The sequence below is a fragment of the Arvicola amphibius genome, chromosome 5, assembly GCF_903992535.2.
Source record: "Arvicola amphibius chromosome 5, mArvAmp1.2, whole genome shotgun sequence".
NCBI lineage: Eukaryota > Metazoa > Chordata > Mammalia > Rodentia > Cricetidae > Arvicola > Arvicola amphibius.
The window spans coordinates 123053484-123080214 of NC_052051.1; the positions used below are offsets into that span (position 1 = coordinate 123053484).

Genomic DNA, 26731 nt, shown 5'->3' on the forward strand with positions numbered 1-26731 from the left:
GTTTGTTTTAGAGACAGGGTTTCTCTGTAGCTTTAGAGCCTGTCCTGGAACTAGCTCTTGTAGACCAGACTGGCCTTGAACTAATAGAGATCTGTCTGCCTTTGCCTCCCGAGTGCTGGGATTAAAAGGGTACCCCCACCACTGCCTGGCTATACCCCAATGCTTTAAAAGCAAACTTTTATGGGTCTCTCTCTCTCTCTCTCTCTCTCTCTCTCTCTCTTTCTGTGTGTGTGTGTGTGTGTGTGTGTGTGTGTGTGCACATGTGCATGCACATGCACAGGCACATGCACGTTGGATGCTAGAGGACCGTCTTGGGTGTTGTACGTCTGGAGCCATTAACCTTGTTTTTGTGAGGCATGGTCTCTCATTGGCCTCTGGCTTGCTGATTTCGTTAAGCAGGGTAGTCATCTAGCTCTAGGGATTCTTCTGGTTTTCCTCCCCAGTTCTAGGATTATGAACACACATACTTAACTTTTGTCCATGGGTTCTAAGGAGGGAGTGCACGTCTTCCTGCTGGCTTGCAGAGTGAGCACTTTACTGGCTGAGCCATCTCCCCAACTCCAAACTTCTGTTTTATAGAATTTTATTCTTACATGAAAGTATTGTAATTTAAAATTTTTTTTGCGTGCCCCGATTCTTTATATGTAGGACATTTGCTCACTCTTTCCTCATGACTTAGTGACAATTTACTATTTTATCAACACATTTGAGGACAATTTGAACAGGAAATTTAAGAACAGATTGCAATCAGAAGCATAGCATGGAACAATATTCATAAAAATAAAATGTGTCTCTTTGTAAATACTGAATTTTGGTCATCTCATGAATGTCTTTGTATGTGCTAGGGAGCATGTATGGCCCGGATGCTTGACAGTTTCCTGAGCCAGGACTTGTTTATCAGTGCACTTCAGGTGAGTTGCTGAGAGCGTTACCAATAGCAGCAAACACAAATTCCTTTGGCATCCTACTGGTTAACCGCAATTCCTCTGTTTTCACAGTCATACTTGGAGACATTTTCTTATGCAAATGCTGAGCAAGATGATCTATGGAGACATTTTCAAATGGTAATGGTCCTCTGAGGCACTTGCTTGCTGGGGAGTTTTGTCTGATACAGTACAAGATCCGGAGGCCATGAGTGAACGAGCAACCCACAGGAACATGACTTTTCCCTGTTGCTAAATCCCCCTTAGTTCTGAGGCGTTCCTTTAGTCTTCACTGTACTCCTACGCCCCAAATAGAGAATGGTCTATTGGGTCCCTAAATACGCGTTCAATGGATAAATGGATGAATGAATGAATAACCATCCATATTGTCAGCTCTCTGTGTTTGTGGTTCCCTATCTGCATATTCAACCAATCCGAGATGAGAAATAGAAATATTTCTGTTTGAACTGAACATATATGAACGTTCAAGGGGCCATTATCCCCCAGACTAATACACTAAAGTAACTATTATGTTCACATATCGTTTGCATCGTGAAGGCATTACAAGTCACCTGTAGATGATTGCAGCCCATGCTTACATAGAAGCACTGCTCTGTTTTATATAAGGGCATCAGCATTCATAGATTCTGTTCCCATGAGGGTCCTGGAAGAAATCCCCTCCCAGACCCCAGAGGAAGGTGGTGTAGAGATAAACAGTTCTGAGTATCAACCACTGGGAATTGCCCTATAAAGAAGAGATGATGGGCTGGTTATTTCACTTCTTTGGGGAAGCTTGCTGCCCCACAAGATTCTGCTCATAAACCACATCTGTTTTTGTGTTTTCTTTTTAAATCAGGCCGTGGACGAGCAGAATATAATCCAGTTGCCGACAACGGTGAAAAACATAATGGACAGCTGGACATACCAGGGTGGCTTCCCAGTCATCACGTTAAACGTGTCTACAGGCATCATAAAACAGGAGCCGTTTTATCTTGAAAACACTGAAAATCGAACTCTTGTAAGCCACAAGTAGGTTATTTTGTTCCTTTGTTGTTACCAGGCTTGAGGCTGAGCAATCATGCTATGGAAGCAAGGAAGTGTAATGCTTGCTAGGCACCTGCCCTTCTGCTGGGGGGCGGGGACTCCCTGAAGTAATGGCACTGCGTACTAGGGTGAGGTGGAACCCTAAGTACTGAGCAAGGCCAGAAGCCGGAAACTAGGGATCAACGTGTGCCCTTACGTGGGACTTAGAGTCACATGAGTGATCAGACCATTAGAATCCTGTGTGTTCCTCATTGTCCGACAGACAGATGGAATGAGTTACTTGGGATTCTGGGTGAGAGGCATCAGTAGCATAACTTTTCAGAATAAAAGAAAACACTGTTCAGAATGCAAATCCTATTGCATTGTTTCCCCTAGACATAGTACCGAGAGAACATAGAACTGTATTCTTGACGATAGTGTTGTGCATATGTGTTCATGTTGTGCGACACACATGCATGGGTGTATATTTAAAGCCATGTCTGTAACTTTAAAAGTGTAGATGTTAGACCCAATTCAAGTGCTGACTTCCACGAATTAGGTTGAATTCAAGTCGTCTGAGCTCCAGTTGCATCGCCTGCAACATACATAGAATGGGGAGATGATGTCAAGATGCAGTGGGGAGTGGCAACATGCCACTCGTCCCCTTCTTCTTTCCTCCTGTTTCGTCCCCTAGTTGTTGACTTGCAAGTGTTTCGGGTAATTTTAACCCTCACATCTCATTGTAAAAGACTTCAGCATGAATGAATGATTTTGAAATACTAGAAAAATTTTCCAGAAGAAGCTGGCAAGATGGCCCAGTGGGTTTGCCCCCAAGCTCCATGACATGGGTTTGATTCCTGAAATCCATGTTAAAGGTGGAAAAGCAGAACTAATTCAAAAAGTTATCCTCTGACTTCTGCACATGTGTACCGTCTCCCACATTACCACGCACACACACATACACACACACACAATAATAACAACAACAAATCAAATAGTCCCGCTCTTTCTTCAAAACCCCAGGGGAGTGAAACAGAAGACCAATGGACTCTGCACTGTAACATTGTGAATCTTTTGAGAAGTGGGCGGAGTCTTGGGCATGCAGATGAAGGCAGACTTAGCTGAAGGGCTAAGATGCCAGATGTGAGGGTTAGAAGATTGGAAACCACTGCCTGAATTGTGTGTCTTTCCAAAAGACTAATGCTGTCCTTGTGGTCAGCTGATTCATCCAGTGCACAACCACCAGCGTGGGAGGAAAAAGTAGACGTTCAGTAGATACAAACGTTGCCACTGATGCCTGTGACCATGTGTCAGAGGGAGAGAAAGTTCGAGGCTGAGAAGGATTTTGAAATGTTGGCAAGCTTTTCCTTTTTAAAATACCCATCACCTCTCTGGGCATGGACAGATTTGGGTCTGTCAGAAGCACTTGAATAATCCAGAGTGAGGTCAGGTGGCTATAATTTAACAAAATCAACTTTTCAGTGTTTCAGACAGAAGAGTCTCAGCAATTGTCTATGTTATAAGAGGTGAGCCTATAAGAGACAGCAAGAGGGAGGGATGAGAAAGAGTCAGAGCAACATTGGCTGGGAGAAACAGCAGCAAGCAACCCTAAAGAGAAAAGCCCCGAGTCCTTGCTGGGACTGACCGTGGACTTGGAGGTCTGCTCTTTTGGCATCTCTTCAATTTGGATTGAGTGTATATTCTTGTATGTGAAAATAGCTAATTCTTTTCTTTTCTTCCTAAAAGTAACACATGGATTGTCCCAATTTTTTGGATGAAAAATGGAACCACACAACCTTTAGTCTGGCTAGACAGAAGCAGCAGTAAGTAAACATGTGTGTGTGTTACATATGCACATATATACATCTTCATATATACACATATATAAAAATAGAGATAGACATCTTGTTAAAATGTCAAGTTTTTGGAAACCTTATTGTTGAACACAGAGCTTTAAAAAATGCTTCAAATAAAAGTAAATTATACATGAAAATATAGTTATATGGCAGACCGATATACTTAAGAACTCTCTTAACTTTTATTTGTTATTGGCTTATGGTTTAGAAGTGTGATTGTATTATGTAAAAAAATGTACTGAAATCTTTTTAAGAATTTTTTTTTTTGGTAGTGGTATTCCCTGAGATGCAACTTTCAGATTCTGACAGTGACTGGCTGACTTTAAACTTCAACGTGACTGGATATTACAGAGTTAATTATGACGAGTTAGGTTGGAAGAAATTAAATCAACAGCTTGAAAAGGACCCTAAGGTATGGGTTTGTTTTGGTGTTTTAATCAAGCAGTTTGTGAGCTGTCAGTGTTGAAATGGTCAGAGAGAGGTGTGGAGATTTAGGCTGCCAACGGGCCTCTGCCTTTGCATGAATATGGGGTACTGGCTGCCAACGGGCCTTTGCCTTTGCATGAATATGGGGTACTGGCTACCAACGGGCCTCTGCCTTTGCATGAATATGGGGTGACATCAGTGAAGTCTTGAGAGTGCAGTTAGCATCCGATATAATCTCTCGGTGCTGCATGCATAGTGCTAGATAACATTTGTTTATGATCCGCTATGCCCAAACTTTCCTGAAAATAAGAAAGACATTGTAATTGTATTCAGTACATACATTCTCTTTTGGAGATGTTTTTAAACATCAGTTTCAGGCTTTGTTTTTCAACACGATCTGTTTTAGGGGAGTATTTTCATAAAATTTCTGCCATGTTTAAGCACTGTGATTGATACCAGAAGGATCTCATCAAAACCACATACATACTAAGTAAATTAAGGGCCATTCTTCGTAGCCACAATTTCTCTACCTAGGAGACACTCTCTTAGGAAGGGTGTTTTAGGCACTGATGGTCTTGAAGTTGCTGTTTTGAAAATGTTTTCCTCTTTGCTTGACCATGTTTGTTTTTTTTTTTTTTCCTGCAGGCCATTCCTGTCATTAACAGGCTGCAGCTGGTGAGCGATGCATTTGCCTTGTCTAAGTAAGTGTCTTTTCTACTCTCACCGTTAAGGGGGCATGTCTTGAAAACTTCATAAAAATAATAGACTTGTGACTATGGAATTGGTTCTTTCGTATGCAGAGGCCTTACCTAGTTGAGGATAAGGTCAAAAGCAGGACGTGATTGCTCAAACCCGCAATTCAGCTCCTAATGCAGGAGGATTGCTGTGAAACAGTGAAACACGCACACACACAAACACGCACACACACACACACACGCACACGCACACACACGCACACACACACATGCACACACTCACACGCACCCACGCTCACACGCACACACACACTCACGCACACACACACGCACACCCACACTCACGCACACACACACACACACACACACACACGCACATACAACCCACAAATAAACATAAGATTAGGGCCAAATTCTATGTTCTCAGTGGGATTTTATAACGTAAATTGTTGTATATAGATAGGCTAAGCACTGAGATCTTGAAGTTACGCAAGGTGATGGCTGACAGCTATAATAGTAGTGATATCTGGGTTATATTCTGATCCACTACAGAATTATAAATTGTATACGTATGTACGAGGTTTGTTTAGTGTAAGCCATGCCACTGTTTAACCATAAATATTATTATATGTCCAGGATTTAAATTTTTACGCAATAAAATTAAAGATATGTATCCTTTATCTATATAAAGAAGATGTCTATTCTTTAATTTACACATTCTTTAGTATATATATTCTTTATTACATAATAAATTGCCTAGCGTGTCCTCCCTCATGACTGCCACATGTGTTGAGTGTTACTCATTTCTCTGCTGATTGTTCCCTCTGCACCTGTTGCTCAATGCTGAGCAGACAACAGCTCTGGAGTGACTAAGGCCTGGACACGGCTGGCCCCACCCTCCAGGCTTCGTCCTTCTGGCTTCTTGACACGTTGACACAAACGCTTGGTTTTCTGACTTCACTTCCTCCTGCCGCTGGGAGCATCCTTGAGCACGGTTGTTTGTGTCATTGTCCTTCTTTTCCTGGGACGACTCATTGGGTCTTAGGATATAAGCGGTTGTCTTATGAGGTGCAAGGCTCAGTCAGATGCTAAGATTTTAGAAGATGCTTAATTAAGTTCTAAATGGACATCTCACCCTCTTTTCTTCCTTGTCTTGTGTTTAGCCATTTCAACCCATTACCTTAACTACTGAATATTATATTATTTTGGTCTCTCTCTCTCTCTCTCTCTGTTTCTCTCTCTCTGTTTCTCTCTCTCTCTCTCTCTGTTTCTCTCTCTCTGTCTGTCTGTCTGTCTGTCTGTCTGTCTCTCTCTGTCTCTCTCTCTCTCTCTCTCTCTCTCTCTCTCTCTCTCTCTCTCTCTCTCTCTCTCTCTCTCTCTCTCTCCTGTATGTGTGTGACGGGCACCACTATTCCTCCCATTGCCAAAACTTGAAACCTCAGAGACACGCTCTTGCAATCTCATTCCCAGTCACTCAGGGTTTTGTCTCTATAACTCTTGGTCATAACTTCTGAATTCTCACCTTACTACTTCTACTACTTATGTACTAAGCCACTCATATCATCTTTCATCTAGTCTCTTTCCTTAGCTTTCAACCTTTAGTTACTTTGAGTTCCTATTGGAACTCAAATGACTTTCAGCATTGCAACCGTAGAAGTTTTAGATGTCAATTCTACCACATTATTTTGGTTGCTCAAAAACCCTAGGCTTCCCAAGAAATCTTAACTCTTTATCCTGATTTTCAAAGTTCTCCTCAGATTTGAACCACCTGATCCCCTATCTTTGTCTCTCATTAGACCCAGAATGTTCTGACCCGATAGTTTCACCTCTCACTGCACACAAGACGTCCTGCCTCTTGGCGTCTGCCCACCGCGCTGCCCCTCACTATTTCTCCTTCTCTACCTGTTTCAATTACACATGGCCTTGGGTGCTCTCCTCGAGTGTTGCTTTCCTGAGGCCTTCTCTGACTTTCCCTTTCCCCCCGTGGTGCTTCCATGTGTATGCTTTTGCTTTGAGAACTTTCTGAGACCCCCTCCTTGACTTCCTAGGTAGCAGCTTAACTCCCATGATGCTCTCAGCTGCAGGCAACTACGGTGTCACATGCTGGCATCTCTGCCCACCAGCAGCTGGCCGAGCATTAGACCGAGAATGCTCATGATTGATACTCTTGAATGGGATGTATATTTCTGTAAGAACACACAACAAATACTCAATAGTCCATAACTCAGCAATTGGCCTGGGTTTTCTACAGCTTGTTGTGTGGATGCCTAAATGATCCAGGTGGCTACAAAAGCCTGGCAGCATTTGTTAAGTTCTGTGTTACAGATATGTTGGGATGTCTGTCACCCTTCTACTTTGTTTGGTCATACATCTTGCTGAAGTTAGACATTGAAAAATGGAGCAGTTATGGAAAGAGAGAAGATCTTTTAGCAGGTCAAGGCTTTTTGAGTGTGTGTTTTTTTAAACCAAACAGAAACAATTATATTGAAATTGAGACAGCACTTGATTTAACCAAGTACCTTGCTGAAGAAGATGAAATCCTAGTGTGGTTTGAAGTCTTGGTAAACTTGATAAACAGGGATGTTATTTCTGATGTGAACAACTATGCTATATACCCATTATTGAAGGTAATTTCACGCTTTGTTATGTGGCTTTTAAACCAACCCTCTTTGCCTCTCTCTGTTCTGGCTAGCATCTGTGTGACAGGCCTTTCCAAAAGCAATGCTCTATTCATTCCAGATGTTAGGCGATTTATTTCTTTTTAGCCACAAATGATTATTCTTAGAATAAAATCTATTAGCCATAGACAGGGCCTTAGAGATGAGTAAGGGAGAAGCTTGGCAGGGTTTTACATTCTTAGTGAAGTGAGGATGAATCTAAAAAACAAGCAAACAAAAAGACAGAAAGAAGAAAAGAAAAGAAAAAATATCCCAGAAGTGGTAGTAATTTATATATCTTCCTCTTATAGAAAAACAGTATATATCAGGAACAATTTCCCAAAGAGATTTGTAGGCAAATCAATAGTTTTTTTTTTTTTTATCAACCCTGTGTTCACGACCCTAATCCTAATACTTAGGTCTTAAGGGAATCAGCAATTTCATTCTAGGAAATATGTTCCAGAAAAATAAGAATTTCAAAGCCACTGTCACTATTAGGGAGAGAAAGAAATTAACACTTATGAACAGAACTATGATATGCCACCATCAGTGAGGGAACAGAAAAGTGAAAGTTCCCATCAGTAGCTCTTCAGTAGGATTTGGAAGGAAGATGAGAATAGATGTTTAGAAGCAACCGCTGGACAGCCAAGGTCCACGAGCAAACCAGAGAGTGATGATTGCCAGTGAGTTGCTGGGTCATTCTGAGGGTGATGTCGTAAACACCCCAGGTTCCATCCAGATGCTCCTTTTCCTAATATCCAAAGTGGTGTTGGGAGCTTAACCGAGTGTAAGGAGGGTGACTTACAGGAGGGTCTCTGGCTTCTGATGACTGGTTTTGGCCAAATAAGTACAATTGACAGTTGGGCTGCCTCAGAGAGTTTCAGTGGATTGGTAGAATCTAGCTGGTTCTCAGTCATGTTAATGAGTGTCTGACTTTTGTATTTGCCAGATGATACATCTGGGCTGAGAGCAAATGAGAGCAATTGCTAACATTTACTAGGCTTTTGCTTTGTGCTATTTCTTGTGATTTTATGTGTGAAGCAACTGAACCTGAAGAAGTTTAAAAATAAATCAGTATATTCAGTGACAAAGATCATTTCTGGAAAAAAATTCTGTAGCTTCTCTATTAATATCTTTAAGATAAATAATAATATGCTGGGAACTCAGTGTTTTGTGCCCAAAAATAATGGTAACTTTTCTTTGTGGTTTATAGAAGTATTTACTAAAGAGAATTAACTCAATATGGAATACTTGTTCAACTTTAATTCGAAAAAATGTGGCAGCATTACAAGATGATTATTTAGCTCTGTAAGTATTTTTAATTTGTCAAAATTGAATAAAATAACTCATCTTAATAGATAAGCTTCTAGATTTGTGAAAGGGAATCTTTTTAATAACAAAAATCTTAGTACCTATTACTGAGTTTGTATGCTACTTGAGAATTGTAACTCCAGACCTGGTGGATTATGTATGTCTTCAGAGGAAGCAATAGCTTGAGTTCTTAATCGACCTGCAAGGCACATGCGTGCGCACCTGGAAGTTTAAACTCTGTGTTTGTAAAAGTTAAACTACTGATGGAAATCTTAAGTGTTCCTGGTATGAGTGAAGGGTTGTGCTAAGGACATCTACCAAGGGAAAAGTGGACTTTCTCTGGATATTTCTTGGCTCCCTACTCTTTGTATTTTCTATTGTAAAGAATCAGACAAGACACACAGGACTTCGTGTAGAAGACAGAGTTTGCTGCAGAGTAAAGAGGGGTAACCTTAAGGGATGAAAGATGACATCCAGAGAGTTGTGCCTACCTACACGTCAGTGTATGTTGAAAAGTAAACCTCTTCTGAGGGGACATTTTCTTATAGCCAGCCTGTTTGGATTAACACTCAGAAGAGGAACCTTGCTCTTTACCAGAAAGCCTCTTGCTAGGTAGGAATTTTTCTGGCAATTCATAAGGTCACATCTCTACACAGGGTTAGAGACACAACTCTTATCCTGCTCTTTTGACCATAACTCATAGAGCGAAGCAGATAAAAAAAGAATTAAAGGAAAAAAATCTTTAAAAATACATGTTTTATGAGGAAGAAACAACCTCTGCTGTTATGGGCCTCAACAAAGCCCCGCTACTTGCACCTCCCTTCTCTTTATGTCTTAAGTTTCTCAGAGAGACAGTGGTGATACTTCCCCTTCCTGCAAAACTGAGGTGTTACTAGGGACACAGAGGATGAGGGCTTAGGGCTGATAATGAGATGGGGTCCATCCTTCAGGTGCTGTCAGCCTGCTAGTGTCTAGCCAATTACCTAACACTTCTCTGTACTCTTGTGAGCAAGAAGTGTACCCTGATGCAAATATGAACTAGGTTGACAGTCAGTACTTATCAGTCACTTGTATATGATCATGCTTAATTACTGGAAATGACTGTCCTCTGGGGACTCCATACATTTTCATAATGGCTTAGAAGGGAGCTGAAAGGCAGTATGAAGCTATGGTACCTCTGTTCTGTTTGTGTGTGGATGTCAGACTTCTAGACTTAGAGGTGGATGGATGGTAGTCAACAACTATAGCTACAGCTTCTAGAAACATCGAACTTAAAACAACCACACCAAACAAATAGTAAAGATACACAAAAATATAATCATTCTTACTTAGTAGTATCCTGCTGAGGGAGTAGAAATTAATGCCAGAGTCTATTAGAAGCCTGTAGAATTGGATAGGTAGGTACATAGACAGTGTATGGGAGGGGAGATTGTGTGAATGAACTGGAAGGCACAAAGATACTCAACCATGCAGCACATGTGTTAACCAGACACAGACTAGGCTCTCCTAAAGCAGACTAAAGTAGCTTACATTTCATAGCATCTTGGGCTAGTGTTTCTGCTCCAGCAACTTCTGGGAGAGGCTGATTTTCACAAAATCCCATCTTGTTGCAGCTAGCCCAAGTTTAGGATGGGTGGGGAGAGAAAGCGAACACGTACACAGATTTCTAAGAGTATCTGTCAGGGGACCTCCATCTGTGCACATTCCAAAACTGCTTATCATAATGTCAGAGGAGGCTGTGTTGAGACCGGAGGGTGGGACAAAGGACTCACTGGCTTCTTTTGCCAAGACCCCAAACTTGGTGACTCTAGCAAGACACACACCAGAGCATGGCTTTCTTGTGTTCATTCTTGCTCAGAACTCATTTGATTCTTAGCAAGGGAAAGCAAATTGTAGAGAGGGATAAAGAATCTTTTCCTGAATGGCGATAACATTTTAGCATATTAGATCAGAAAGAAAACTTTTCAGCATCTTAGATCAGATAGGCTACGGATGTTTTTAATCCATAAAGGGATTATTGTAAATGAGGGGAAAGAAAATTGACAGCAGATGTGGAGTGTGTGCACACCCATGTGTCTTTGAGGGAGATGAGTGAGGGTAGTAATTTATTTCTAATTTTAAAAGATACTATTTGTTAGGAGCTTTTCTGGTGCCCAAAAATTCTCTGAAATGTTTTTTATGAATCTTTAATAAGTTCATCATCATAGAAGCTATTTTTTTTAAAAGAGAAAAACTCAGTGTTGCAAGAGGATATTTTAAAGTTCTCATTGTCATGTGAAACACACACTCTCAGAAGAAGAGAAAATGAGGGTGATACTTCAAAATTAACAGCTTCGCTTTGTCTTTTCCTTCAAGACTATCAGTGGAAAAAGTTTTTGAAACTGCCTGTTGGTTGGGTCTTGAAGACTGTCTCCAGCTGTCCAAAGAGCTTTTCAAAAAATGGATGGCCGACCCAAAGATTGCGTAAGGGCTACAGTGTTGCTCCCCTTGCTCCGCTCCTGCGTCAGCGCCTGCAGTGTCTCTACCCTGGTGGTATTGCTGAAAGTTGGGAGTGATCGTTTTTGCTTTCACTTGGTTGAGCTTCTCAATTCCTTTTCACACACCCTTTCCTGGAAAAAAAAAATACTGTTGGTTTGTTTGTTTTTTGAGACAGGGTTTCTCTGTGTAGCCCTAGCTGTCCTGGAACTCACTCTGTAGACCAGGCTGGCCTCCAACTCACAGAGATCTGCTTCCTCTGCCTCCCGAGTGAAAAGAGATGATCTAAATTAGGTCTGAGGGTAAGTACACATTAGGACTCATTCAGTAGTGACTTGAGACCGAGGCCTTTGACTGCTGAAGGATTATTCTTCCACTAAGCACTTACAGTTTGGCAGGGCTGGTTTTACATCTTAATAGGTTCCTCTTTAGAGTTGTTTGGTAATGTTTTATCTGTGAACGTGTCGGAGCCTCCCATCTGAGTCTGCAGTCTCATTAAGAACAGAGACTCTGGTGTTTGGGATTTCATTGCCTTTCATTTGCCACTTCAGATGAACTCTAAGGCAATGTGATAAAGAAAGGCAAGACCAATCTACTTTATTAATGTGTTTTGCGCTATTATAATTTACTTCTTTGAAAACTCAACCACTCTGTTAAGCAAATGGCCTTTTCTTATCATAATGCTAACGATAGCTCCCCTACTTGCTCCCTTTAGCTCTTTAATCTTTATGGCTCAGATATCAAGTAGCTTTACTAAATGTCTGCATCTGAATATGTGGCTACTTGGATAAGTGTGGTTCTGAACTACCACAGGGGAATGCCTTCTCCCATTATGCCTTCCAGAATACCTCATCCGATTCAAAAAGTGGCTTTATGCAACGGCATTGCTTTGGGTAGTGTCAAGGAGTGGGACTTTCTGTTTAGTTTTTACATCAATATAACTAAGGAAGACGAAGAGAGAGGGAGCCGTCTCATTCCTGCGATGAGCTGCAGTAAAGAGCCCTGGGTACTTAACAGGTGAGATGATCAGTTTACCATACACATTCTTGCTGGAGAAACATAACTCATATTTCAGAAGAGAGGAAAAGGGAAACAAGCGTATTTGTCATATTTGTACATTATGAACCTAGAACCATGAGCTTTTTTATATTTATTTATTTATTTACTTATTTATGTATTTATTTTTTGGTTTTTCGAGATAGGGTTTGACTGTATAACTCTGGGTTGTCCTGGAACTTGCTCTGTAGATCAGGCTGGCCTTGAACTCACAGAGATCCTCCTGCCTCTGCCTCCCGAGTGCTGGGATTAAAGGCATGCACCGCTAACACCCAGCATAACCTTGAGCTTTTTAAAAATTCACAAAAATTAACTTTTTGTGGGATTTTAAAGCGTGTTTATATTTTACAACTGGACTCTCGTAGATTTATGGAGTATGTTGTCACTGTGAATCCAAATCCTTTTAATGAAACAAATGTAGTAGAAGCTGTGGCAGCATCTGAAGTTGGCCAGTACGTTGCCAAGGACTTTCTACTCAACAACTGGGTCGCTGTGACTGAAAGGTAAGAAGGAACCCGAGGCTCAGTTTCACTTCGGTCATTAATTGTTCCTTTTCTTCATATTTTGATCAGAGAATACAGTTTGGATAATAATTTTTTTTATTGTTTGAACATTTCAAGCATGTGTAAGATGTGTTTTGATCAGACCCGTTCCCTACCCACCCACATTATTCCATGTCGTGTGTTCTTTTTCTTTGCTAACCCACTTAATCCTCTCAGTGCCTCCAGGATGCGCTTGGATGTAGGCCTTTCCATAAAGGGGAAGCAAGGCTCCTTCTAGACACCATAGGCTAGCAAACAAAGAGTCCAAACATTATAGGCTGTGGCCATTGCTCATGGCCCCTCGGTCACTTTCTAGGGAGAAGTCACCTTCAGTTTGGCTATGTCACAAAAGTTCTTTCACTCACTGAAAAAGATGACGATTTTTTCCTGTATTTTGTCTCACCACAATCTAAAAGATCACTTACCCTTAATTTTGGCTTTCTGTATGAAAATGGACTTGCATATGTTATTATCTATCTCACTTTCCCCATTATACCCATCAAGAAATTTCTCTTAAGAAACACTAATTTGAGTGAACCATAGTTTTGGTATGAGCATATCCACTTATGTATTTCATGAAGCCTATCACATGGCTTTAAGAAACAGTATCACAACATTAACCTGAATGTTGCAAATGTCGCTTAGATTTCTTTTCTTTATCTGGATTCTGTATTACCAAGTTTTTACAGTTCTTAACCCTTAGGATTAGATCTTGTTTCCTAGGTCTTCTTCAAAATATATCTTAGCATGTAAGAATCAGAGAGCATGCCCTTGTGGGCTGCTGCTTCTAGAACACTACACAGCCATGTATTTTTAAAAGATAAAAATTAACAATCCCTGCTAGTACTTAGACACTATCAATTTAGCAGATAAAACATGGGTAAGGGCCAAGAAGCTGAAAACTTAGAGAATACCTTTAGCAAAGAATTTTATACCTTCAGAATAAAAACATATTCATAATTTTTTTGTTTGTTTGTTTTCAAAACAGGGCCTTATGTAAACCCAAGCCCTTGAATTCACTAAGTAGCTGAAAACTTAAGTCTTCAACCTTTCAAAGTACTAGAAATACAGCCATGTGACCGTATGCCCACCATGCCCAGATAGTAAGAATATAAGTACTGAAGGCCACAGATGTGCACGAATATTTCATAGAACAAAGAAATGGATGTTTTATAAATACCTATTGAACACCTTTAGAACATGAAAAGGGATGAGGTTTTCTTAATTAAAAAATTTAAAGTTATGAGATGAAACTCATTTATATTACACTATTTCTTTAGCTTATCATAGAAATATAAATATTATACTTATGTTATAAAATTACTGTTCCTATCTTTTGTTTAAGGTTATACAAATCTTGGTTTATTGTGTTAGCAGACCACATGAATTTTCTACTTACATTTTCTAAGATTCCCTCAGATTGGGGAATGAGTTATGTTTTCTATTGTTAATCATTAAAGATAATCTCCTTCTTACTTAGCAGTCTCCCTACTGGGAAGGTAGAAGTTGAATTTTAAATTGGGATTATATATCAGGCGGTAGTGCACGCCTTTAATCCCAGCACTCGGGAGGCAGAGGCAGGCGGATCTCTGTGAGTTCGAGGCCAGCCTGGTCTACAAGAGCTAGTTCCAGGATAGGTTCCAAAGCTACAGAGAAACCCTGTCCCGAAAAAAAAAATTATATAATACTGAATTGAGTGTGGAATCTCATTCTCTATTCCCAGCACTTGGGAGCCTGAAGCAGGAGGATTGCCATGACTTCACAGCAAACTTGATACAGCTACATAATGAATTCCAAGCCAGTCTGGGCTACAATGTAAGACCCTAACAAACAACAAACAAGCAACAAACTACATAAGCCTATTTTGCTCTATCTCATAGCCACTAACTAACATGTAGATATTTCAATTTTACATTAATTAACATTTTTAAAAGTTAAAATTCACTGTCAGTGCTATTATCCCTATTTGAAGTGTCCAGTGTGATGAGAGCGACCATATTGGACAGCCTGGCTAAAAAACATCTCCACTATGGTACAGCAGTCAGTGGAGTAACGCTGATGAAACCAAACTAGTCCCCCTCCCTCATTTTGTTTCACGCAAAGCTTGGGTGCAAATTAAAACTTCAAATGGCATTAAACAACTCACTAAGTCCTGAAATAAATATGCAGTGTCACCTGGGCCATGGAGCGAGCTCGTGTCCTGCTGTGATGCTGTCCTCACATTGGCACCTCTCGCTAGACTGGAAAATAAACCAAGAGAGCTTGTTTCTAGCCGGACAGATTTCTCACTTCAAAATGCAAGGGTGCTCGGCTCAGTTATTCTGCCACATGTGCCCTAGCGATGTCAAGAGTAGCAGAAACCGGGGAGAGACATACAATGATGTTTTTTGGCTACTTGTGCGACTTTTTTCTGCACTGAGTCTGTGCCCTACCTCAAGGGCCTTAATAATGAGAAAGACTGCTTTTAATTTCGGTGGCTTCACATCTCAGTTTCATTTCTCACAAGAATGTTTCTTGCCTATGGAGAGCAGGGAAGTGGTGGCCATTTCCTACTATGGCTTAAATTCTACTCTCAAAAGAGTTGATTGTCTCACAATTGATTTAACTTACTTATATAAGCACAGTAAATACAATCATAGAAGGAATCCCTAAAAATAAACTTCTAAATGGGTCTTACTATCTTCATGAAGTTTTTAGGATTATTAGTGCAGTAACTTTTAATTCTGGCGTCATTACTTCTATATTTTATTCCAGTGAACACTAAATTCATAGAAGATGCTATATTTAGGGTAAATTGAATTTAGTTTACTTATTTTGCACATTCTACTACAAAGAGTATTTTATACTCAATTAAATTTGCTTTAATTTAAAAACAAATGTAATTGAATACATTTATTTTTATGGTTTGATTTATATTAGGAGAGTTGTTCAATTTTGCTAATGTTTTGTCTGAAAAAGCAGTAAAATTTATGTATTGTTGAAAGCAGTCTATTTCTAGTTCTGTAAGCTTCTTGTATCTTCATAGGCATGCCTTTCTTTAGGTTGGGGAAGTTTACTTCTATGATTTTGTTAAATATAGTTTTTGTGCTTTTGAGTTAAATTTCTTCTCCTTCTTCTATACCTATTATTCTTAGGTTTAGTCTTTCCATGGTTTCCCATATTTCCTGGATATTTTGTGTTAAGCTTTTGTTAGATTTAATGTTTTCTTTGACTGATGAGTCTGTTTCCTCTATTGTATCTTCACTGCTTAAGATTCTCTCATCTCTTATATTCTGCTGTTTATGGTTACATTTGTGATTCATGATCATTTTCTCATGATTTCTGTTTCTATAATTCCTTCAGTTTGTGTTTTCTTTATAGTCTCTATTTCAATTTTCAAGTCTCGAATAGTTTCTTTCATATGTTTGATTGTTTTTTTCTTGGTTTTCTTTAAGGGATTTGTTGATGTCTTTTAATTTTTTGTTTGTCTTTTCCTCCATTTCTTTGAGGGAATTTTTCCTTTTAAGGGCCTCAAATATTCTTCTCAAGTTATTTTTAGGCCATTTTTCTTCTGCTTCATTTATATTTGGTTGTTCAAGTCTTGTTGTTGTAGGGTCACCAGTTATTACTGGTGTCGTGTTTCTCTTTGTGGTGTTGCATGTGTTCTTACCTCATCTACCTATCTTTTCCTCTGATTGGTGTAGTGGGGGCTATCTGTGGCTCTGGTGATCAATCTTCCAGGTGCCAGTGGATCCATGGCTCAATTGGTTGCTCCTAGTGGTGCAGTCAGTGCCACAGTTCCAGTCACCTCATTGGTCACTCTGTGTTCCTGGAGGTTGCTTGGCCCTCCGGGGGTTTGCTCTGCTCCTGTAGAGCAGAGCTGTCTCAGGCCTGCTCTGGCCTAGGTCACTGGTTCAGTCCTGTTTCCATAAATGTTCCTGGTCTGGATCCATTCTTGCTCCTGTGGAGTTCGTTGTCTCAGGTCTGCCTCGGCCTAGGTCACTGGCTCAGTCCTGTTTCCATAAATGCCCCTAATCTGTGTCCACTCCTGCTCTTGTGTAATTCGCTGGCTCAGTCCTCCTCCTGTGGACTTTGCTATCTCAGGCCTGCTCCCTCACTCCTACCTCTTGATGTCTGCTTTCTCCCATGTCTGGTAGAGAAGTCACATCTTTAGTTCAGGAGACAGATTTCCTGTTTGGAAACTTGATTCCTGTATTATCTCATAAGTTTTTCTCTACTTGGATAATTAGAATGGAGAACCAAGAGCTGTTCTCCTGGGCCACAATGCCAGCTTTGCTCGCCTGAATTGCACACAAGGTCCTGTTCACTCAGGGAGCTTCAGCTTCCATTACGTCTAGGACTCAGAGAGGTTAACATGCTAGTTCCCTCTCACTCAGATTTCTGTAGATAACTAACTCTTACAATAACTCTTATAATTTGAAAATTCACAATTACAGTTTTTAAGTAAATCAGTTATGCATATTAATTACCAAAGCAACTTGACTATTTCTTGTTCAGTCCACTATAATAATCCTATTTCAATTTTGCTTTCTTTTTAATTCATCCAAAACTTCTTTTTTCCCCATGCTACAGCAGTACTTTGTACCAATATGTATCTGTTCTTTCCTTGAAACTCTTGACAATTTTTGCTTCCTAAATGGAGCTGGAACAATCATGGTACTGAGACACCTTGAGACTCAGAAGGTAGAAATGAACATGCCAAACAAACAAACAAAGCACCACACTCTAAATATACCACAGGGCATTTTAGTCAGTGGTTTTGAAATTTATTCCATATTTTCTATCATTTCTGGAGGGGCCATAATTTACTTATTTATTTACAGTCTTATAAAGTTTCTTGCTTTGAGACACTGGATATGAATTCTAACTGCTCATTGAATAGATACATATAATTGCTGCTTTAATAATTATACTAATATTTTAATAAAACTGCCAATTCTGTTGCGTACATATAAATATTTCTTTAGTGTTTCTAGTTCTCTACATTACAGATTTTCTACTTCAAGGTGAAGCTGAACAAGTTCATACATGTTCATTTAGATTTGCGAGGGCGATCTTGATGAGGCTACATATGTACTATTTGTCTATTGCTGAAACATGCGGCTTCGTTGCCAGGCAGTATTGTCCTCTGACTGGCACCTCATTGCTTCGCAGGTATGGACCAGAATCAGTAGATGCTCTGGTGTGGGTGATAGGGAGGACTGTAAGTACAGACCTACAGGTTATGGAGGTAAGTACTGAAATTAAAAATCATACACTTGTCTGAACCGTCTCACTCCATGCTTTGTTAGTGCTATTGGTATTGCATTAACCTGGTTTCTCTACAGGAACAGAACTGATTGGAGTTTACATTTTCTCTCTTTTTTCTCCCACTCTCTTCCTCCCCCCTCCCTCCCCCCCCCCTCTCTCTCTCTCTCTCTCTCTCTCTCTCTCTTACACACACACACACACACACACACACACAAACACAAAGGGAATTTATCAGAGTGGTTTACAAGCTGTAGACCAAGTAGTCCATCTATGGCTGGCTCCTAATGGAAAGATCAAGAGTCCCATAGCTGTTCAGGCCACAAAACTAGATGTCTCAGCAGTCACAATCTAGTGCTGGAGTCCCAAGAAAGTCCTAGAGAGCTGTCAGGTTTCAGTTCTAACACTAGTGAAGGAATGTCTTAGCACCAGAATGCTGAACTTGACAGTGAGAACGAGGACAAGCAAGCAGAAAGTAAAATCTTCCCTCTTCCATGTCCTTCCATGTAGCCTGCCAACCAGAAGGTGTGGCCAAGGTTTAAGGTGGATCTTTTCACCTCAAATAATTCAGCCATGAAAAATCCTTCATAAGGAGTGCCCAGCTGCTTGGGTTAGTTAATTCCAGATGTAGTCAGGTTGACAACCAAATTAGCCATTACATGCCCATTTTTTGTCAACTTGACAAACAATAGCTTCTTTGTCATGCTTAATTTCTAAGTAGAAGCAATAACCAAGTCATAATTATGTCTAATGTGATAGAACTATCCCATGTACAACCACAAATGTATTATATATTTGATAATATGTGGACATGTCACTTGGGGGGACATTGTTTTAGTATCTTATAACTTACATATAAACACTGGTAGTACCTCAATTGGTATTACACTACATGATAAAAACACGGAGGAAAGAAAACACAAATATCATACATATATATGTATATGCATAACACATTCTTATCAAATAGGACAGAAACCCTCAAATCAATTATAATTTTTTTTGCAACTAGTCACATGGCCTTAGCAGGTGTTTATAACTACCTTCCTCTACCACCCATTCTTTATTTCCTCCTCACTTCATTAGATCTTATTTTTTTCTGGAGGAGTGACCTATACCTTCATTCCTGAAGGGTCTGGGACCTTTGTCATCCTGCCTGGATGGGTTTATTGTCATTGTTCTTTTTCTTTAATCATAAGAATGATAACATCAAGAGATGTCCTAAAGTAGCAGTTCTCAGTGTGTGGGTTGAGACCCCTTTGGGGCCACACGTCAGATCCTTCATATTAGATATTTATATTACAACTTATAAGAGTACCAAAAACAGTTATAAAGTAACAATGAAATGGTTTTATTGTTGGGGATCACCATATGTTTTTGTTAGGGTTTCTGTTCCTATAATGAAACACCATGACTATAAGGCAAGTTGGGGAGAAAAGGGTTTATTCAGCTTACACTTCAGCATTGCTGTTCATCATTGAAGGGAGTCAGGACCGGAACTCACACAGGGCAGGATGCTGGAGGTAGGAGCTGATGCAGAGGTCGTGGAGGGCCCCTGTTTACTGACTTGTTCCTCTTGGCTTGCTCAGCCTACTTTCTTATAGAGTCTAGGACCAGGAGCCCAGCAATGGCACCACCCACCATGGGCTGGACCCTCCCCAGAGATCACTAAATGAGAAAATGCCTTATAGCTGGATCTCAAGGAGGCATTTCCTCAGCTGAGATTCCTTCCTCTGATGACTAGCTTGTGCCAAGCGGACACACAAAACCACCCAGTACATCACAACATGGGGAACTATATTAAGGGGTTGCAGCATTAGGAAAGTTGAGAACCACTACCCTACAGGATCTCTTGTACTCCAGACATAAACATCCTCACCTCCATTGTGCAGAATCCAATTAGTAGTCTGGATTCCTAACATTGTTATTTCTTTCTTTGCCTGTTGGCTTAAGGGCATCAGAAGGTCAAAGTGGGGAAGTCTAAGCTTCCAGTTCGAGGGAATGCTTATTGTATCTCCAGGCAGCAGTACTCTTCCATCTGGAACCAAACCTTCTAGGTCAGCAGAATTTAAGGAAGGAAAAATGCCCCTAGTGGACCAGTAGGAAATGAACTAGTCCCTTTACCAGGCCTTGGTTTCTGTGCCATGCATATTGATTATGGGAGAAATCGTGCCATATATTGAAAAGCATACACTGGCATCCGGAGAATCTTGGCCCAGCCCTCCAGGATACTGCCACCTAACCAGTGCTGTCATTGTGTCTTCAAAAGCCCGTCTCATTTCCCAATTAGATCAGCTGCTTCAGAATCATGGGGAATGTCGTGAGACCAGTGAGTTCTGCGAATGTCGGCCCACGGTCACACTTCTCTGGCTGTGGAATGCCAGGTGTCTTGCTAGCTCTACAATGGCTCCCTCGATCAAGATACCTCTTTCCTTGCTCTCCATCTCTGTCCTTCCCCCATCTCAACCATCCTGTTCCCTCAAGTTGTCCTCCTCCCTCTACTTCCCCCTTCTTCTTCTCCCATCCTGCCCTCCTTTTTCCCCCTACACCATGCTCCCAATTTTCTCAGGAGATCTTGCTTATTTTCCTTTCCCAGGGGAATCTATGTACGTTTCTCTTAGGGTTCTCCTGTTACTTAGCTTCTCTGGGGTCACGGACTACAGGCTCCTTATCCTTTGCTTTACAGCTAGTATCCACTTATGGGTGAGTGGTTATAGGGATATAGACAACTATTTGAGGGCCCCGAGAGAATTATCAGAATTATCATCTTGTCTGGTATCTCCATCAGGGAAGATTACTCCTGGCTGGGCATATAATAAGGATTAATTTCCTAGGGCAAAGGCAGAAAAGTCTACATTACAGAACTCGGGAGTGGAAATGCATCCTCTGCTAAGGGTGGAGAGACTGTTTCCTTGGGTGAGATAAACCCTTCAGGATCTGAAGTTCAGAGTCCTCAGCCTCAATAGATCCCTCCGACACATTTCCATCCCAGGCTGAAGGATCCTATTCCTTACCAATCAATGCCCTTACATTAATTACTAATACCTCCCCAGACTGAATTTTTGTTGTGATTCGGCCAGTTATATAATGAGGGTTTGAGGTTGGTTTTTTTTTTTTTTTTTTTTCCTGCCACCTGAGTTCTATGGCTGCTGGAGAGAAGATTCTCTTCCAGGGCATGCTTAGCGACTTTCAGACTGGTCTGTGCATCTGGAGCCGGTCAACTGTAGCAATGAATTTATGTTTTTCTCACCACTATATCCAGGGATGCTATAAGTTGGTTAATTTGATCACAGAGTTCATTCTTTTCCTTTATCCCTGTATCCGGAGATACAAGAAGTTGGCAAATTTTTATCATAAAATTCATTCTTTAGTCAGTTTATCCAGAGATGCTAAAAGCAACAACCCATTATTATTATTTTTCCTTTTTTTTTCACAAGTTGTAAAAAGTTATATGTATAGCAGATGTGAGTTCTAAAGTCTGTTCTGGATACTTAATAAATTTGCCTTTATAATTCTGTTTCTCTAGAGCTACTCCCTTTGTTACTTCTGTCTTAGTTACTTTTCTGTTGCCATGATAAGACATCATGGCTTTATTGGGGGCTTGCTTACAGAGAGGTGGAGTCCATGACTATCATGGCAGGAAGCATGGCAGCAGGCAGCAAGCATGGCATTGGAGCAGTAGCTGAGAGCTTACATCTCAATCTACAAGCACAAGGCAGAGAGAAGGAGAGAGAGAGAGAGAGAGAGAGAGAGAGAGAGAGAGAGAGAGAGAGAGAGAGAGAGAGAGAGAGAGAGAGAGAGAGAGAGAACAGGAAATGGCATGGGCTTTTGAAATCTCAAAGCCCACCCCCAGTGACACATGTTCACATGTTCTCCAACAAGACCACACTACCTAATCCTTTCCAAACAGTTCTATCAACTGGAGACAAAGCATTCAAATTTATGAGCCTATGAGGGCCATTCTCATTTAAATCACCACATTCTACTTCCTGGTTCCAGTAGGCTCCTGGTCGTGCCATAATATAAAATGCATTTAGTCCAACTTCCAAAGTCTCCATAGTCTTTCTCCATTGTCTTCTGAGACTCAAGGCATTCTCTTAGTTGTAATGTCCTGTAAAACCAAGAGGCAAATTATGTGACTCTGACATACAATGGCACAAAATATGTAGTATTATTACTAAAGGAAGGAGTTGGAACATAGTGAAGAAAATACTGGATCAAAGAAAAACAGTAACCTGGCAGGGCAGACTCCAAATTCTGTAACTCTATGCCCTTTCAGCTTTGCTGCCTACGACACACTTCTTACCCTTGGCCTAGCTCACTCCATGTCTGAAGGTCTCTTTGGCTCTGGCACCTCTGATCTCTTAGAATCTCCAGTGCAATCCAGGCCTTAGTTCCACAGCTTCACACAATGGCCTCTCAGTGTCTCTTGCCTTCTCGGAGACTTCAAGCAGGGTCGGCCCAGCCACACATTGAAGGCCTGACCTCCATGGCCTTCCTTAGCCATGGAGGAAGACTGGATAAGCCCTCTGCATGTGTATCCTTCACAACTCTAAACCCGGATCCACTTCCAAAGGAACTGTGTCTCTGTTCACAAACCTTGTGCAATGTCCAATACATAATCAGTAACTATTTTTTGAGAGCTATGATGTACTTCGGAAATAGAAAAATTAATAAGACCAAGTTCTTACTTCATGAACAATTCAGCTGACATTTCATCCTGCTGGGGAAGTATGGTCTTAATCACACTGTCTCGGTCACAGCTTCCCTGGGAGACATGACGGAGGTCTACATGGCTACTCCTTCCCAACCGTCATTGCCTCTTTGCAAAGTCGTTTTGCTTTTTGCCGCAAACTCTGTTTTCTTTTGTACCAGTGAGAAGTTTGGTATCGCTGATCAGTTTGTCTCTGTCCTTGTAGTTGCAGCGGTTCTTGGGAAATGTGTTGGAGGAGCACCAGAAGATTGCGGCGCACGCCAAATTACAGGCAATAAAGACGGAGAATCTGAAAAACAAGAAGAGAATTGCCAGGATGGCTGAGTGGCTTCGGAAAAACACATAATTTGTGGCCACTTGCAGCATGCTTCTTGCATTTTATAATCTTGTTTGCTCACAGTTCTGTCTTCCATATTCAGCGACTCCGGAAAGCTGCATGTCTTCTTTACTTCGGTTATGTTTTTTCTACTTAGTCATGTCCTTCCTGTTTTCACACCTGTCCCGAGGATCAGTGATTGCTGAGGAGTCTGGCAACACTGCCATGGATCTGGGCAAACTTCTACTTCCTGTTGAGCAATAAAGTCACCAATTTTAAGTGCCTTTCAAAAACAACCGCAAACAACCCAAAACAGATTGACCTAGGAAAGGCTCGCTCATTTTGAGGTGAAGGCCAGTGAAGCATTGAATCAGTGGCATTAATGGAGAATATAGTCTAGTCAGATGGAAATCCAGGCCTGAAATAACTCCATGCCTTATTTAGTTTAAAAATAAAAGACTAATAGGACCACAACATGGCAGGGCAAAGAAAGAGAAGCCAGAAATAATGAGATCACTAGGAGACTGCACAACCAAAGAATGTCAAGTCTAACCAAGACTGTAAAAGGAGCCACGGACAATTTTAGGAGTCATATCAAATGCCTCCAAAGCAAAATAGTAATATTAATAACAATGGTCTTCTTTTCCTAGTCTTTTCCCTAAAGTGCCTACAACATTGGCTCCTACCTGGCTGTGACTTTCTTAGACGATGTCACAAAAGGATGAATGATTGTAGAATCTCCAAAGTGCCTTCAGGATCTGAAGGGGATGGAAGCTCTGCCTGGATACCTGTGGATGGATGCTCTTTAGTCAGAGTCCCTGAGGGAAAACAGTGACAGTAGCACCTTCAGACTAATCTTCTGGGCTCAGGAAAATCTCCAAATGAAAAGAACCGAATATCAAGCCTGGGCACAGTTCTCACCAGACTCAGCAGAGCCAGTTGGGCTGACCAAGCTGAAGCTACTTGCAATATGGAGGAGCACTGGACTTTCAAGAGTCACTGCCTGTGACACATGCAAAGGGCTTAGTTTTGTTACACACGATGGCAAACAGGACAAGGAAGCACACGGCTCCTGCTTCAGACACTGTGTTTCTCATCCAGCCCTTTTTCCTCTCTCTACATTTTGTTGGCGCTTTTGCAGAATGAGGGTAAAAATCGCTCCTCTCCTATCTACCTCACAGTAGTATTGTAAAGATGAACAAACATGTTATCAATGAAAAGACTTTAGACCTTCCAGACAAGACTAGAAGCCTAGAATTTTGTTTCGTCTGACTTTATTAACGAGAGGAGTCACGGGAAAGACTATCCCAGGAACAGAAAGGAAGACCATCGGGAATCAAGGAGTTGACAGGACTGATAAACAGCGCAGAGAAATGGAAAGGGAGGGAAGGAAAAACAGGTCATGATCTGCTCCTTCATGCATGTGCATGTCACAGGGATTTCAAAATTAGCACTACATAAATAGAAACATAACTCACTGCACATTCAGATGCTTATTTGAAATTTGTAACATCTCACGTTACTAAAATTTAAAATACCCCTAAGTTTTCTGGAGAAGGCTTCGCCTATATACACGGCCACATCAAGTGACTGTGCTAATGACCCAACTTCCTCTACTCTATAGAAATGCCTGTGCTAACTCACACAACCAATGAGGAACAGCTACAACCCAGAAGACTTAATTATACAACACCTTGCATAGAGCTTAGTTCGTGTGACTAATGCGACTTAATGGGTGCAAATAGAAACCCCAGTGCTGGGCGGCCGTCTCCAGGTCCCACGGCTTTGCCGCTCCCTTACCACCTTCCTTTTGGAGAAAATTTGAGCAGGTGAATAAAAGTTATTTTGATTTCTCTTAGGAAGTATTTTGTCTTTAATTGCGCATGTGTGTTTGTGTGGGTGTGGGTGTGTTTCTGTGTGTGTGAGTGAGTGTGTGAAACCTTCCTATCTTGGGCTGCACTACACTTTAATTCTCTTAATTTCTATTTCTATGGGAAAACAATAGCAGAGACGAAGGCTTCCTCTCGTTCTTCCCCCCCCCCCCACTCACACCTAAATGAGCAGAACGAGATGCTGCCGTCATGTCTGCTTTCAGCCTGAAGAAAGTGGCCATTCAGATGAGAGGATGGGTCCTGGACCTGAAAGCTCTTAGGTACAGAGGCGTGAAGTGGTGGCACTAACTATGGGATTTTAGGACATCTGGGGTTTCTACCCTGTGCAGTGATTACACTATCATTCCGAAATGGTCCCTTAACTTTAGCATATCTCACTTGAGATAAACATAGCTGCCAACACTCCTGCTTCTCAGGATTCTGTTGATAAATCTCAGGCTCCGGTTATGAGGTCTTCCTAGGAATGCTCTGTCAGAGCTGCTGTCAGCAGCTCCAATCTCGTCACAAGGTGACAGTCTCCTTCATCCCCACCAGCTAAATCCAGAATTTAGAGCAAATACATTCATTTTAGAAAGTAACTGAGAGACGAGTCTTGACCTAACTAATCACCAGTGGCACAATGCAGCTGGCAAGTGATGGAATAGCCAGGAAAGACTGTCTTTCTGCGGTTCTCGTAGGATCCACGGAGCATGCGCAGTACACGATTCCCACCACTTCAGCCTATCACTGCTAAGCAGTGCCCATCCCTGTCCATCCAAAAAACAAATCAAACTAATAGTCTGTTCATTTGTTTTAACGAAGACATTTAAATTCTAGAGCTTTTAAGACAAATACTAGGGACATAAAAAGCAAAAGAAAAAACAAGCAAAAAAACCCAGACACAGCTCAACCTTCGCATCAAAATCTCAGCGTGTCTCCACCTCTCAACCAATGTCCTAATTCTCCTGCTGGACTTGGCAACGCTGTGGCTCTAGCTTGCACTGTAATTACACATCCTACAGAATCGCATAGAGCAGCTACAGAAATGCAGGACTGACTTTGCAGGGCTCATAGGGGGCAGAGGCAGCTGCCTCTATTGGTGGCTGGAAGCCAGTTGACAGGCTTCACGCATAGGCCACGCACTTGATCCCGAAGTCACCATCTGCTTCCATGTTGTTGATGACCTCCGTGTTGAGGTATCTGGGGAACGTGAGGTCCATCTCGCAGCTTGATGGTCAGGTCGTAACAGCTGAAACCGAAGCGCCCATCCATGATGCTCCCAGGCTGGAAGGGAAAGGCAGGTTCCTCACTCTCCCAGGCTCTGCTGTGCTTGCTGCTGCTCACAATGGCATTGGTGTCCCCATGAGCATTGAAAAGGGTTGATGTGGAGGCTCAGGTTGTTGCTGTCTTTACAGGGGTTCAGCACATAGCTCTTGGCTTTGGAGGTCACCTTTCCACAAACCCTGAGGCACTAGGTTTAGGATTCAGGTTGCTGGTGACCAGACTGTTGGTAATGACTGACAGAAGATTTCTGGATCCGCTATACCAGCTGTTGGAAGACCCTGGCTGAGAACTCAGGACATCTTGATGACTAAACCCCTTAGAAGTCATCTGGTTCT

At 41.3% G+C, this 26731-nt stretch overlaps 1 protein-coding gene and 1 pseudogene across 1 annotated transcript in view; one reads left to right on the plus strand and one right to left on the minus strand.

Annotated features, from left to right (window-relative positions):
* Positions 1–23271, plus strand: part of Lvrn (laeverin) — a 51537-nt gene extending 28266 nt beyond the window's left edge. The window contains exons 8-20 of the mRNA XM_038332127.1: positions 846–911; positions 999–1064; positions 1780–1952; positions 3693–3769; positions 4075–4214; positions 4874–4929; positions 7397–7550; positions 8794–8888; positions 11247–11354; positions 12210–12383; positions 12788–12925; positions 18119–18194; positions 23131–23271. Coding sequence (XP_038188055.1) covers positions 846–911; positions 999–1064; positions 1780–1952; positions 3693–3769; positions 4075–4214; positions 4874–4929; positions 7397–7550; positions 8794–8888; positions 11247–11354; positions 12210–12383; positions 12788–12925; positions 18119–18194; positions 23131–23271 — 1464 coding nt within the window. The remainder of the gene's footprint in view (positions 1–845; positions 912–998; positions 1065–1779; positions 1953–3692; positions 3770–4074; positions 4215–4873; positions 4930–7396; positions 7551–8793; positions 8889–11246; positions 11355–12209; positions 12384–12787; positions 12926–18118; positions 18195–23130) is intronic.
* Positions 23272–26236: 2965 nt separating this feature from the next.
* Positions 26237–26723, minus strand: LOC119815350 (annotated as a pseudogene).
* Between the last annotated feature and the right edge of the window lie 8 nt (positions 26724–26731).